General features: G+C 42.5%; 1 protein-coding gene across 3 annotated transcripts in view; it reads left to right on the plus strand.

Moving 5' to 3' along the window:
* The first annotated feature begins 199 nt into the window (after positions 1-199).
* GRIK2 (glutamate ionotropic receptor kainate type subunit 2) overlaps positions 200-12,053 on the plus strand; it is a 622,100-nt gene continuing 610,246 nt past the window's right edge. For 2 of the 3 annotated variants that reach the window (XM_029945013.1, XM_029945011.1), the window contains exons 1-2: positions 200-311; positions 5,608-6,014. In XM_029945013.1, the coding sequence (XP_029800873.1) occupies positions 5,900-6,014 (115 nt within the window). In that variant the 5' untranslated portion in view covers positions 200-311; positions 5,608-5,899. Of the gene's footprint in view, positions 312-5,562; positions 6,015-12,053 lie in introns of those variants that run through there. The other variant, XM_029945012.1, reaches the window with a different exon arrangement.

Raw genomic sequence — 12,053 nt, forward strand, 5'->3', positions numbered from 1 at the left:
GGGTTGCGCTGCGCCCTGGCGGCCGTAGCAGCCGGGACAGTGCAGCTACCGCAGGGAAAGGAGCGCGGCTCCTTTAAAGCAAGAGGCGAGGAACCCCCGCCAGGAGGCGTGTCAGTCTCCGCCGCCGCCGCCGCCGCCGCCGCCGCCGCCGCTCCGCGGTCTCCGTCTCGGCCGCCGCCGTCACTCGCGCTCGGCTCCCGCGGCTGCGCTCCTCTGTCCGGGAGCAGCAGACTTCCCGCCCGACCTCCTCCGGCTGCTCCTCCCCGAGGACCACCCCTCCCCCTCCCTGCCTACCTCACCCGCAGCGAGAGGTAAGGACTCCCCCCGGTGGGTTCTGCTCGGGGCTGCCTCCCGAGGTGTGCGTTCCCACAGGAGGGTCCGAGGGTGGGCGAGGGGCTTTTAACGCCTGGAGAGGAAGAAGGCGAACAGCGGCGCGGCGGAGCCCGGCGCGCTCAGGGTACCCGCTGGACCGATTCGCTGCGAGTGGCTTTGTCCCGCTCGCTTCAGCCAATTCCCGTCAAGGATACAACTGGCTCGGTTGGCTGCGGGCGCTCGCGTTCTCCACATAAAATAATTTAATAAGTGGACGTGTCAGGAAGTGGCCTCAGCTCCTGGGACTCACGCGAGGCGAAGAGAGACAGATGGCAAGAATCTGTGTGTCTGCCTGCGGGTCTGACGAACTCCCAAGCCCTCATTCCATCCGCGCATTTCCCCATTAACCCTGCTCCTTAGTTCGGTGCTGAAGTACAGACATTCATTTTAACCAGTGCCAGTATCCAGAGCGTCTGAAAAAAACTCGGAGGACGTCCCATTAGGGTAGGGGGAGTCACCAGGGTGGATCATAAACGGCAAAAACTTTTAATGACTCTCATTCCCTGATATTTTTACCTTCAAGAAGTTCTTTACTAAACACCACGACCTAGCTGAGACTCCCTAGATAATGATTTCCAATTTAGGAAAGAGGGAACATTAGAAAACTTACTACTACTACTGTCCTTTTGGTAACACACAGACAACCTTCTAGCATTTCTTCATCTTCATACTGTAAGTATTCTGTCATCAGTAATTACCTTATGGGTTAATGATTATTTCACAAGAGTTGATCGATTCATTCCGATCTTAATTAGCCTGTAGTTTAGTTGCTGGAAGATGGGTAATAATATTTCAATTTTTGATTTGCCTAACTTTTATAGAAACCATTCCTGTAACCATCACCGCAGCTTTCAGTGGCCTTAGGAACTTATTAAACAACCAACTAACCAAACAAACAAACAATATGAAACCCACAGAAGGAGGTGATTGAAAAATAAGTGATGCCTGGAAGTCTTACCTGTTCGTTTTCTTCTGTTAAAACCATTGAAGATTGCACAGACTAAAATTTTAAAAAAGGTTGGGGAGGGGGAGCTTCCGGGAAATGTAAAGCTATTCCAACTCAATTTCTTAATTAAGATACACTTCTTTTTGGCATCTAAAAATTAATTAAAACTCTAAATGTCATTAATCATCAATGCAACAGAATGTTGGTGGAACAGCTGATATGTGTTCAGAATCACAAGGGATTGCATAGCATAGCATTCGTAGTTAGGAAGAGTGAAGTGTAAGTATGCAACAGTGTGGTTTTAACTAATGTCAGCTCTGACTTTATTCTCTGGCACCTCTAATGCCATGGATGTACAGGCTGTTTATTTTAGCTTAGCTTTCATACAACAGGCCATATGCATGGAAGAAGAGGTCAGGTGTTACCATGAGATGAGGTGTCTCAAATGTCACATAACAGCAGGACTTTGGTGACGAGTCAAGTGTAATCTTTAGAAAGAATTCCCTGTGAAACAATTTAATATACGTATGGCATGGAAGAACCTTTGAAACACCTTTGAAATTCACATTGTCCTGGGATATGTATTTGCTGTCTTTTGCAAAAGGTATAGGCATTGTCTTTTAAAACGTTATGCTGTAAGGATTATTACACATTTGTACATGCCCCAGCAGGTGGCGGCTAACTAGAATAAGATTCATTTTCACTGGGAGAATAGAAAACTAAAATTGCTTCTCAAGTAATAGTGCCCAAGAATAAGAGGTCATTAGTGTCAGTAAATATAAAAACACAGTGAAGGATGAAGCTAATGGTATTTTGTTGTTGTTGGAACAAGCTTTGCATGAGCATGATATGCATTTTGTTCTTTGCTAATTTATCATAGGCTTGATATCTCTTCATGTCAGGATCTTCTACGTGTATGTGTGTGTGTGTGTGTGTGTGTGTGTGTGTGTGTGCTTGTGTGTGTTGAGGCTTACTTTTAGATACAGCTCCTCTCTGTGTGTGCATATATGTATGTATTTGCAGTTTATCATCTCTGCTTTGACCTTGGAACCTACAGAGCTTTGGCTTCTAGAAATAAAGGTTGCCATATGGTTAAAGTAGACAAAAAACAAATGAAATTATGGGATAAAGTGTGTAAATCTCACTATTACTAAATATATGATTCCCTGACACAAAATAGTTGGTTTTTTTTTTTGTTCCCCATGAGAAAGGAACAAATTACAAAACTGAAACAATTTTTAAAAGAGTTCAGTATGGTCAGTGAACACTATATAAGGACTTTTTCAATTATGTAGTCTCAGAACTGTGATGTATAGTATCAGTATTGGGGAGAAACTTGTAATAACTTCAAAATTGCCCTACTCTAAGGCATCTTCCATACCATCAAGTCATTCTTTTCTAGCATTACAGGAGGGGGTAATTTTAGGATTTTTGTTGTTTTTGTTTTAGGGTGTGTGTGTGTGTGTGTGTGTGTGTGTGTGTTTTAAGAATTGTTTGTGTTTTTGTCCTGGGAGTGAAGTTTAATGAGAAAGAAAGATAATTAGTCCGATTACTCTTGAATAGATGAAAAACTGAAGGTGAAGAATTCTAAAGCAGTGACTAATTGTACATTTTAGAAATAAATGTCTTTAGCCACTGAACATTGATAGCATATTTTTCAGTATTCTGAATTCTTGGTGGTCCTTCAGACAGTTTTTTTAAAAATGAAGAACAGTAGTTTAGTGCTCATGAGGGAATTCACAGTAATGTAAATGGCTTTTGTAGCAGTATGCCCTGGAAAGGGATGACTATTAGCACATCCTGGGTATACCAGGCAATCCCAGTAAGTCACATGAAATATACACACAGCACAGTTGACAAAATAGTCCTCTTGACAATGTGAACAATGCAATAACTCAAATTCCCAGACTCTGTGTGGTAGAGTTATGCACATTGTCACTTGAAATGGCACATTACCCATTCAATGTACTACTTTCAATGTACTACTCCAGAATAAATCAATGCCTGGAGCGCTGTCCGCGGTCCTGAAGAAAGGTCGTTTCCTATCTTGCAGAAGTTCAATTAGACAGGTGGAGTTGCTGTCTATGATGTTGAAGTCTTTCAGATTAGTTGATGTATGTAAATGAACCTAATTTAGCATATGTGCAAAATTGGTGCTTTGGGGACCAATTAATAATAAGAAAAATGTATGATAGACTTTTTACTGTTTAATATAGTAGGTTAGAACTTCACGAATCTGGAAGCTTGATCTTTCACTTTTCCAACTAAACACCCAATAAATAATCCCACAAAAGATAAATAGGTTAGAATACTAGGTTTAAGTATAGAAATTACAACTGTAATGTCAAATGCCATTGTGTTAATAGAATACATGAACAAGGAGTTACGGTACATTTTGTTTTCTCAGGTTTTATTACATGCTAGCTATACTGCAAAACTGCAGTATTTTGATTAGTCACAACAGAACATGTTATTTGCAGGTAGTATATATCAATCATATTGACAGATGAAAAGCTAAGAATATTTATTTTTGTCTTGTCTGTCATTATTATATCTGCTAGGATCAAAAAGAGAGAGAACAAATAGAATGGAAACAAAATGAGACAACAAATACAGAACGTGTTGGGGAATACATGTCTTACAAGAGATATTTTATACATGGACTGAAGGAGTCGCTAGATACCCTTAGTTTTAGCACAAGGTGTTCTTTTTAAAGTGCTCAAATAGTCAAATTATTTGATTGAATTGCCTGCTACACTGCAGAACTAGTCATTCATGATACTTATTTTTGACACTGCAGTTATGCCTCCATCTTTAAAAAAAAAAAAAGTCAATGCCCACTTAATGCTTTTGCAAAATGTAGCTCTATTTTCAAGTCAGCGTTTTATAATATCTTAAGAAAAAATAGAATGGAAAAAATCACTGTGATGGAATGAAAACATTACATCATTTTCTTGCTATCTGGAAGAAATAGTACTCATATCACTCCTTATTAAAAAATTAGATATTCTTCAAATAAGGTATAATCTTAAATTTTTTATAAGGTTCAACCTATGCCCTGTTAATTGGGTATGAAAAAATGATTAATTTTAAAATACAGGTCCAGCACTTTGCCTTTTGTGCTACTTAATCACTTAAAAATTTTAATATGTAATAATACAATTATTACTAACCATCTTAGTTTCACTTACTAATGTAAAATATTAGGATTGGATATTTTTTTCTATGTCTGGAGTATAGCATATTACCTATTTCAACAGTAAAATGTATTTTCATATTAAAGGAATATGTATTTCTGTACTTTTTTAAAAAATAAATTGCAGCGGATAAAAGCCAAGACAGTCACTGCATAAAGACTCTAAATATTCTGGTAAGAACGCTAGACAATAATAAGTCATTTTTAGACAAAATTGTGACACTCAATGTTGCCCAAGCAATGATCCCATATTCTGCTTCTGAAAGAAAAACATATTCAAAAAACCAAAATGAGAAAAATTTGAGTGTAAATTATTGAAGCCTTTGGAGTTTGTTATACCAACTGAAATATCATTGTCTTTTTATATATGTATAATTATTTTAAATGAGCTAAAAATATGGGTGGGAAAATAGGATTCCTTCATTTTAATTCAACACTTTTCCTTCTAAAAGACCACTTGAAATCTATTTTTTATTCCTGGGTAGTAATCAAGGTATGTCCACTCAAGTTTTTAAAGACTATCCTAACTTCTACAATTGCACTCCAATCTATATTCACTCCTGGACAAAATTTTTTTAAGAATATAAACAAGACCTTTCAACCTAAACACAGATTACATTTGCATAAATTCTGTCTTACACCACTTCCTTTTTTTTTTTTTTTACAACTCCTAGGCAAAGTGACTTTGATTTAGCTTGTCTTTTATTAAAATTCATCAGTTGATGGTAAGAAGTCTGCTTGCATACACCAGTCACTCTTTTAGCAAAGACCCTTATGGAAAATAAAAGCATTCTCTCCGTGTAAATAAATCCAACTTCTTTCTTGAAACTCAAAGCAGGCGATGAGATCGGTTGCATAAGAGACATTGGGAAGCTCACTGGCAGGAAGCCTTAAGAGGCAAGCAGCTATCTCAATTTTTCTCACTTAATCTTGGCTTCACGTCAGAAGCTGTGCAGCAGTGCAGTAGAATAGGGCCTGGCAAAACCTTTGCGAGCAAAGCGCCTTTTGTGCTGGGACTGTGGCTTGCTACCGACGCCTCGGCGGTTTCCAAGGCTGGATTTCCCATTGATTTCCTCCTCCTCTGCTTCCCCAGGCTCGCGCGGCCGGACATTGTGGGTGTGCGTGCTGGATTTCTCCCGGATGCTCCCTGAATAACATGGATGTCCCACCATCCCTTGCAGTGGAAGGTTGCTCCTTGGCGCAGTGAGTGAAGAACATGCAGCGATTGCTAATGGGTTTGGGAAGCGGAGACTTCTTCCTCTCTCTGTGACCATGCCGTGATCGTGTCTGCGGCCACCACTCGACGCATCCTCATTCCTACCCGAACCGGGAGCCTAACGCTAGATCGGGGAAGTGGGTGCCGCGCGTGTGGACACAGAAACACCATGAAGATTATTTCCCCGATTTTAAGTAATCCAGTCTTCAGGCGCACCATTAAACTCCTGCTCTGTTTACTGTGGATTGGATATTCCCAAGGAACCACGCATGTATTAAGATTTGGTAAGATTCCCCATCTATCTCCATTGCCTGGTCTCCGGCTCCGAGGCAGCCGGATGTAAACAGGCGGGTTCACTCAGACAGGCGGGTGGGCTCAGTGCATTCCGACCTGTTCGCTGCTCCGTAGCCTCCCGGGGTTTTAAAGAACCCCTTGTGCTTTTCATTTTGTTTCCTTTTTTTTTTTTCTTCTTTTAGTTAAAAAAAAAAAAATTAGCCACGGGCGGATGAAGTGAGAGGCTGTGTGTGGGTAGTGGTCGCTGCCTTACCTCCACATCGTAGCCTGAGATGGTGATGACGCTGGGGGCACAGCCCGCGGAGGCGCCCGCCTGCCTCCGCGGGGGACCCTGGGCTTGGCCGGCTGAACGTACGCGCGGGGGCTACACACCTCTCAGCCTGCGGGGCAGACAGTCCATACCTGGTAACTCTTTGGCAAGTTGGCGTCTGTCGGCCTCTGTCGGGGACCCGGACAGGTCTGCGAGTGAAAGGCGCTACGCCTTTTGATTTCTTTTGTCATCAGAGAGCCTTTTCGGTTAATTTCACCGCTCTCCAGCCCCTGGTTGCCTTTTTGGGGACACGGCGCTTTTTAAACATGTTGTAAGGTAGACGGTTCTATTGAGCAAGAGGAGGCTGCTGCTTAGCTGAAGTAAAATAGCGTCCTAAGAAAAGGGTTCTGTTTGTTTTTAACTTGTGAGCCCTCCTCTCCCAGCTTCCTTAGAGTCCCGATCTAATGAATGATTAAGAGTGGTGATTGGGGCTGAGAGTAGTTGTGTATGGGAGTCTAAGTATGCGTCTTTATTTCATTGTGGCATGATGAAAGAGCTGAGTGGCGGTTATATATTAGAGGAATCTATTGCTTTCCTAAGGAATCAGGGTTCTTTTAGAGTCGAAGGAAAATCTAAACGTGGGATTCCTGTGAAAACGCTGGTCAGGAGATTTGCTTGGAGGAAAGGAAGCGTGGGCAACGCTCAGCTGCTGTGAATGTCCAATGGAGTTTTAGGAGGAGCAGAACTAGTCAGGGAAAGTTCCCTTAAGTAGATAAGAGCGAGAGAGGAGAAAGCCAACCGGGTAAACGCTCCCATAGTGGGCGCCTTCTTTGACAGTTCAAGTGGATTTAGACCAAAGAATGCAAGAAACCGGATAATCCTGAGTATGTGTCTTTGAGATAAAAGCAGATACATTAAGTCAGTCAAATTTAAATTGAAGTGATTGCCTGCATCTCTTTTTATGTCAACAGCATCTTCTCTCTTTCCTTTTTTCCATGTGCTTTTTCTATAATGATAAAACCCATCATCTCTCTTGGGCTTTGCAGAGCCAGGATAGGAATGCTTTTCACATATTAGTAAAAGGGATTCTTACTTTCCCCTTCCCTCATCCAACACATAAACACCTGGAGTCGAGAAGGCTGGTAATGACAAAGAGAGACAACAGGTTATATCTAAATTCCTACTGTAGCAGCTTTTTAAAAATTTTATTTATTTTTATTTATTTATTTATTTTTTTGCTTTCTTCATGCCTTTAGATGGTACTTAAGCACGTTGCTCTTAGCAACAAGAGTCCACAGGAATGCCTGTTTCTTTGGATGAGATTAAACAGGTCTCTGTATAATTGGAAATGTGTGTGTGTTCAGCTGTTCTCCTTCAACCACGGTAAATGCTACAGCATGATAGTTTTGCCCAATATTTTGAGTAGTACAACCTACTTATTTGGAATACTGAGGTACCTTCTGAAATGTGTTTGTAAATGAGTGTGCCTTAAGTATGTTTGCTTGTGGACTGAGTGGGGAGAAAAAAAAGACTTGGAGCCGAAAAACTGCCACCAGTACTCTAAAGATTTAATTATTGCTGCTCTGGTCTTGCAGCACAATATTTGCTGAATCATTAGATTGTTACATTCGCTGATCATTTCATATCTTCATATTAAAAATCTTGGCGACTGTAGCGGAGTGTGTAGCAGCTTTCCAAAAGAGCTGACATACACACAAAAATATATTTTCCTAGACCAATGCTTACTAAGAATGTCCTAAGAAATAGGAGAGTAGGCAAAGACCTTCTCACCAATGCCTGGATACCCTAAAACAATGGCCCAGTTTTTAGATAACCTGTTATTTTCTCCATTAACTTCAAACATCTTCCACGTGGAGATCTATTTTCTCTGATTTCTGACCTGAGTTATGGTGAAGGACTGTGTACATTGTAATCATTGGACCATTTCCTTGCTTGGGCTATTTGGATGCATTGGTGGGAGTTTTATTTTCTTCTGGGAAAAACATGTTTTGAGTGGACTGGATGGTTGGTTGAATGTGTACAAGCCACTCTTGAGAAAGGTTATTTTCAACTTTGATTCGAAGGGCCAACCAGAGCCTCATCCTTAGCCTCTTGCCTTGGAAGGGTAGGGTTTGGGGTTGCTGGTGGAGCAGCTGCCCCTGGGTGGTGACTTGCCAGGTGTGGGTGAGAAGCGCTGCCTCTGCTGAAGAGGTGGCCACCAGTCCCTTCCCCACCTCCCCAACTGACTGGGCATGACTAGGAGCCGACAACCAGTCAGAAATTCTGCATGGGTGTCATGTCAACTGCTGTATGTGGCCAGGAGTGGCTGCAGCCCCCCTTCTGGTTGGTGGTAGAAAACCACCCTCAAGGGCTCTACCCTGCCCATTCGACCCCTAACATCCTCCTGCCTCACCTCGGGCATGCACACCCCCAAGGGCTGTAACTCGACTCTGACCCTGTGTCCTCCTATCAAAATCTGTGGATTGGGGAGCTGTCTGCACAGGGTGCTGACCCTTGCCGAGTTCTTGCAGGTCTAACTGCTACAAAGCTTGCTCTCTCACAGTCGCGCTCTCTCTCTCTCTCTCTCTCTCTCTCTCTCTCTCTCTCTCTCTCTTTCTCTTTCATTCTTTCTGTCTCTCATACACACGCACACACATGCTGGCAAATGCAGTCTCGAGAAGCAAGTCCAACCTTTGGCACTGTGACTCCTCTTTTGTGCCCAACGAAACGTCCGCAGCTAAGCCCAGGAGCGCCTCTGTCCAGGCACAACCCTCCCACCCTCACTGGCTCTCACTGAGCTCCACACCCGGGCCTGCTCCTCTGTGCAGTGGAGCAAACATCTCTGAGAGAAGGTCTCTGGAGGGCTGACCCTGGGATGCTTTCCCTCAGCCTTAAGATAGCTCAGGACCGAGAGGGAGAGGACTTTGGTGAGCTAAGAGTTAGCTCCTCTGAAGCGGCGGCCGTTTCCTGTCTTAGATCCCGGCTGTGCACATTTTGGCTTCTCCTGGCACCTCGCTCACCTATGGAGATAAAGTCAGGGGACAAAGTGGATACCGGACGTCAGAGTCCGTTCTCCCGCTCCAGGGCTCCAGGTCAGATCATCAGATATTCTCAGAGCCAGCTTTTCCAGGTGCCTGAGAAGCCTCCAGCCGGGCCTCTCTCCAGGCACTGTGGGTGCATGCTATGTAAATGAGGCACCTTTGTGTATCCGCAGCTGCGTGGTGTCTCTGCCTGCAACTGGTGAGGGCAAAGGCAGGATCTTTCCTTTTGCGGGGGCGTGGCCCCAATACCACAGTCTCCCTGCTAACCTACCGCAGCTCTTGGTACTTAAACATTGCTTTTCTTACTGTAGCCTCCCTCTCTTCCTGTTCTGTTCTGATCCCTGCTTCTGGGACAGCCTGTCTGGTACTGGTACCAGTCCCTTTTGTAGTTTGGGAAGCTTGGCATCTTAGCTAAGCAGTCACTCCTCAAAGTACCACTTGTTTCCAATCTTTGAGGTCGAGTTATTTTTCAGTCCTTATCTGAACTGGCATTCAGAACTCCAGGAATAAAGTCATCAACCCAAGCTTTCTCCCAAACTCTTGGGCAGCTTCTCCAAGCTAGTGGTGTCAGAGGAGCTGAGCATGTGATATAGGCCATTTCTTTCTTTCAGATGTTTCGACCTAGCTTTTCTTTTAAACATGCCGGTTGAACGGCTTTCTTTAAAGGCTTTGCAGGCAAAGTCTTCCCTCTGATGCGCTCAGACCTCTTTGCTACTGCGCACTGGCCACAGCTCCCTGGCGCAGCACGTAGCCACCTCCCAGCACACAGGGGAAAGGTGAAGACTACTACCTAGCTCAGGGACAGTTCAGATAATAAATCCCATGACGTGAGGAGGAGTGGAAAGAGGTCCTATGGAAATCCCCCTGTTTGCCGGACATCCCATGCCCTCCCAGATATAATAATTAGTAGCAGATGTACTACAACATCAAGGAGGGTGAGTGAATTGACTTGAGCTTAGAAGCTGCCACTCTCCACAAGTTCTTTGAAAGAGATTTTTCTTCCTTTGGGAGGTGAGGTGGGCGGGAGGGAGGAGTGGCCTTACATCTGGAAGCAGGAAAACTGGCTCTTGAGAGGCGGGGATGGGGGAGTAATAGTGGCTACTGTCTGAAATAGATAAAGCCCGAACACCTGCTCAGCTGAGCTCTGGAAAGCAGGGGAGGGAAATCTTTCCAAGAATTGCCAACACAACGGCCACTAAAAAATCTGTTTTTCACATAAGTTCTCACTTATTCTTAAAGCTTCAAAGACTAACTCTGATGTGATCCATCAACAGAAGCACTCATTTCAGAAAATGACTTTGAAAAATGATCTTTTCGTCCTCAAGAAATAGCACCCCTTCTCCACCTAGACACATGGAACTCACATTTTCAGTTTTTGTGAGGTTGTCTTTCAGCAGTGAGCAGGGTTTATATGTCAGTAGACATTTCTTCAGACAGACACCTTCTGCTTTGTAGTTTAATTCAAGTGATTATTGCAGTGTGTTCATTCCCTGAATTCTCAAATGACACTGTTTCAACATTTACTCAGCACAGGAAAGTTAATGTGAATTGCTCCCACACAAAGGAGGAACATACCATAGACCAAACACAAGATGTATCATTGGTTATCAGAGCCTTTTCAAGTCTATTCACCATTAAGTAATGTGTTGTCTATGATAAAGGTGGCATAATTTTTTATTTTCTTTTTACTGTCAAAATTTCTGGTACATAAAATGTTTGCTCTTTTGTAGTAGAAACTCAAGTGAGGAATTCATTTTCTTTTTCTGTTAAGATTTTACTGTGTTATCATAGCTCCAATTACATTTGTTCCCTGAAAGTTGTTGATGTCCATTTTTACACATCAGAATAGAAAGCAGTTGACTGTTTTTCAACTGCACTGTGCTTACATCATTAATGCACTGTATCCATAATACAGTGGGGTTTGTGGAAGACCCTAGGTTTTCTCCAGGAGGGTGGCCTGATGTATTGAAATGAAATTGTTGATCGTCTTGTGTTTGGGTGGTGAAACATTATCTTCTGTGGGTTTTCAATTTATAGTCCAGTTATCAAAGTACTGGAAATGCTTCCAATGAATCTTGCACCCTAAGTCTTAGCATGAAAAGTAAGGTCAAAAGCCCCTGAAAGAAAAGGAAGTAGGTGCACATCATCATTATTGACTGGTCTAGATTAAACACCAAAGAGGAAGATTTCAATCTGATAACGTCATAGGGCTTCCTGTTTTTCTTTGCTGCTTCTGCTGACAATTTTGTAAGGTAATTAAATTGGCTGATTGAAGTCACGGTGGTCATGGGGCGATAAAGACCATTTGGATTTAATGGAATTTAAAACAACAGAGCACTGAACACAACTCTTACAGAACAAGAATTTTAATGGCCCATTCCGGGTGCTGACTAAATAGAATGCCCTTAACAAGTTTAATCGAAAGGGCAAGGCAGATTAGCACTATATAGTCTTTATGGTTGAAGATTGGGGAATTAAAATTATCCCTTTAAAAGACTCATTAATGCATTATCAAGATTTAATGTAGGTTAAATAAGCTTTCTTTGGATCTTCATCATATATGTGAACCTAGGTTTAGGAGCAAGTTTCAATAAGGAAATATTTTTAAGAGCTGAGCTAATAAATTGAATTATATGTCTCTTACTTCAAATACAGAAGACATTTAAAATTCTTTGAGAGTGTATAGGGTGGTGAGGGTAAGTGTTGATGATGAATTCTTTCTTTTCTGTAACTGAAAA

Source organism: Suricata suricatta, chromosome 7 (genome assembly GCF_006229205.1).
Source record: "Suricata suricatta isolate VVHF042 chromosome 7, meerkat_22Aug2017_6uvM2_HiC, whole genome shotgun sequence".
Taxonomy (NCBI): domain Eukaryota; kingdom Metazoa; phylum Chordata; class Mammalia; order Carnivora; family Herpestidae; genus Suricata; species Suricata suricatta.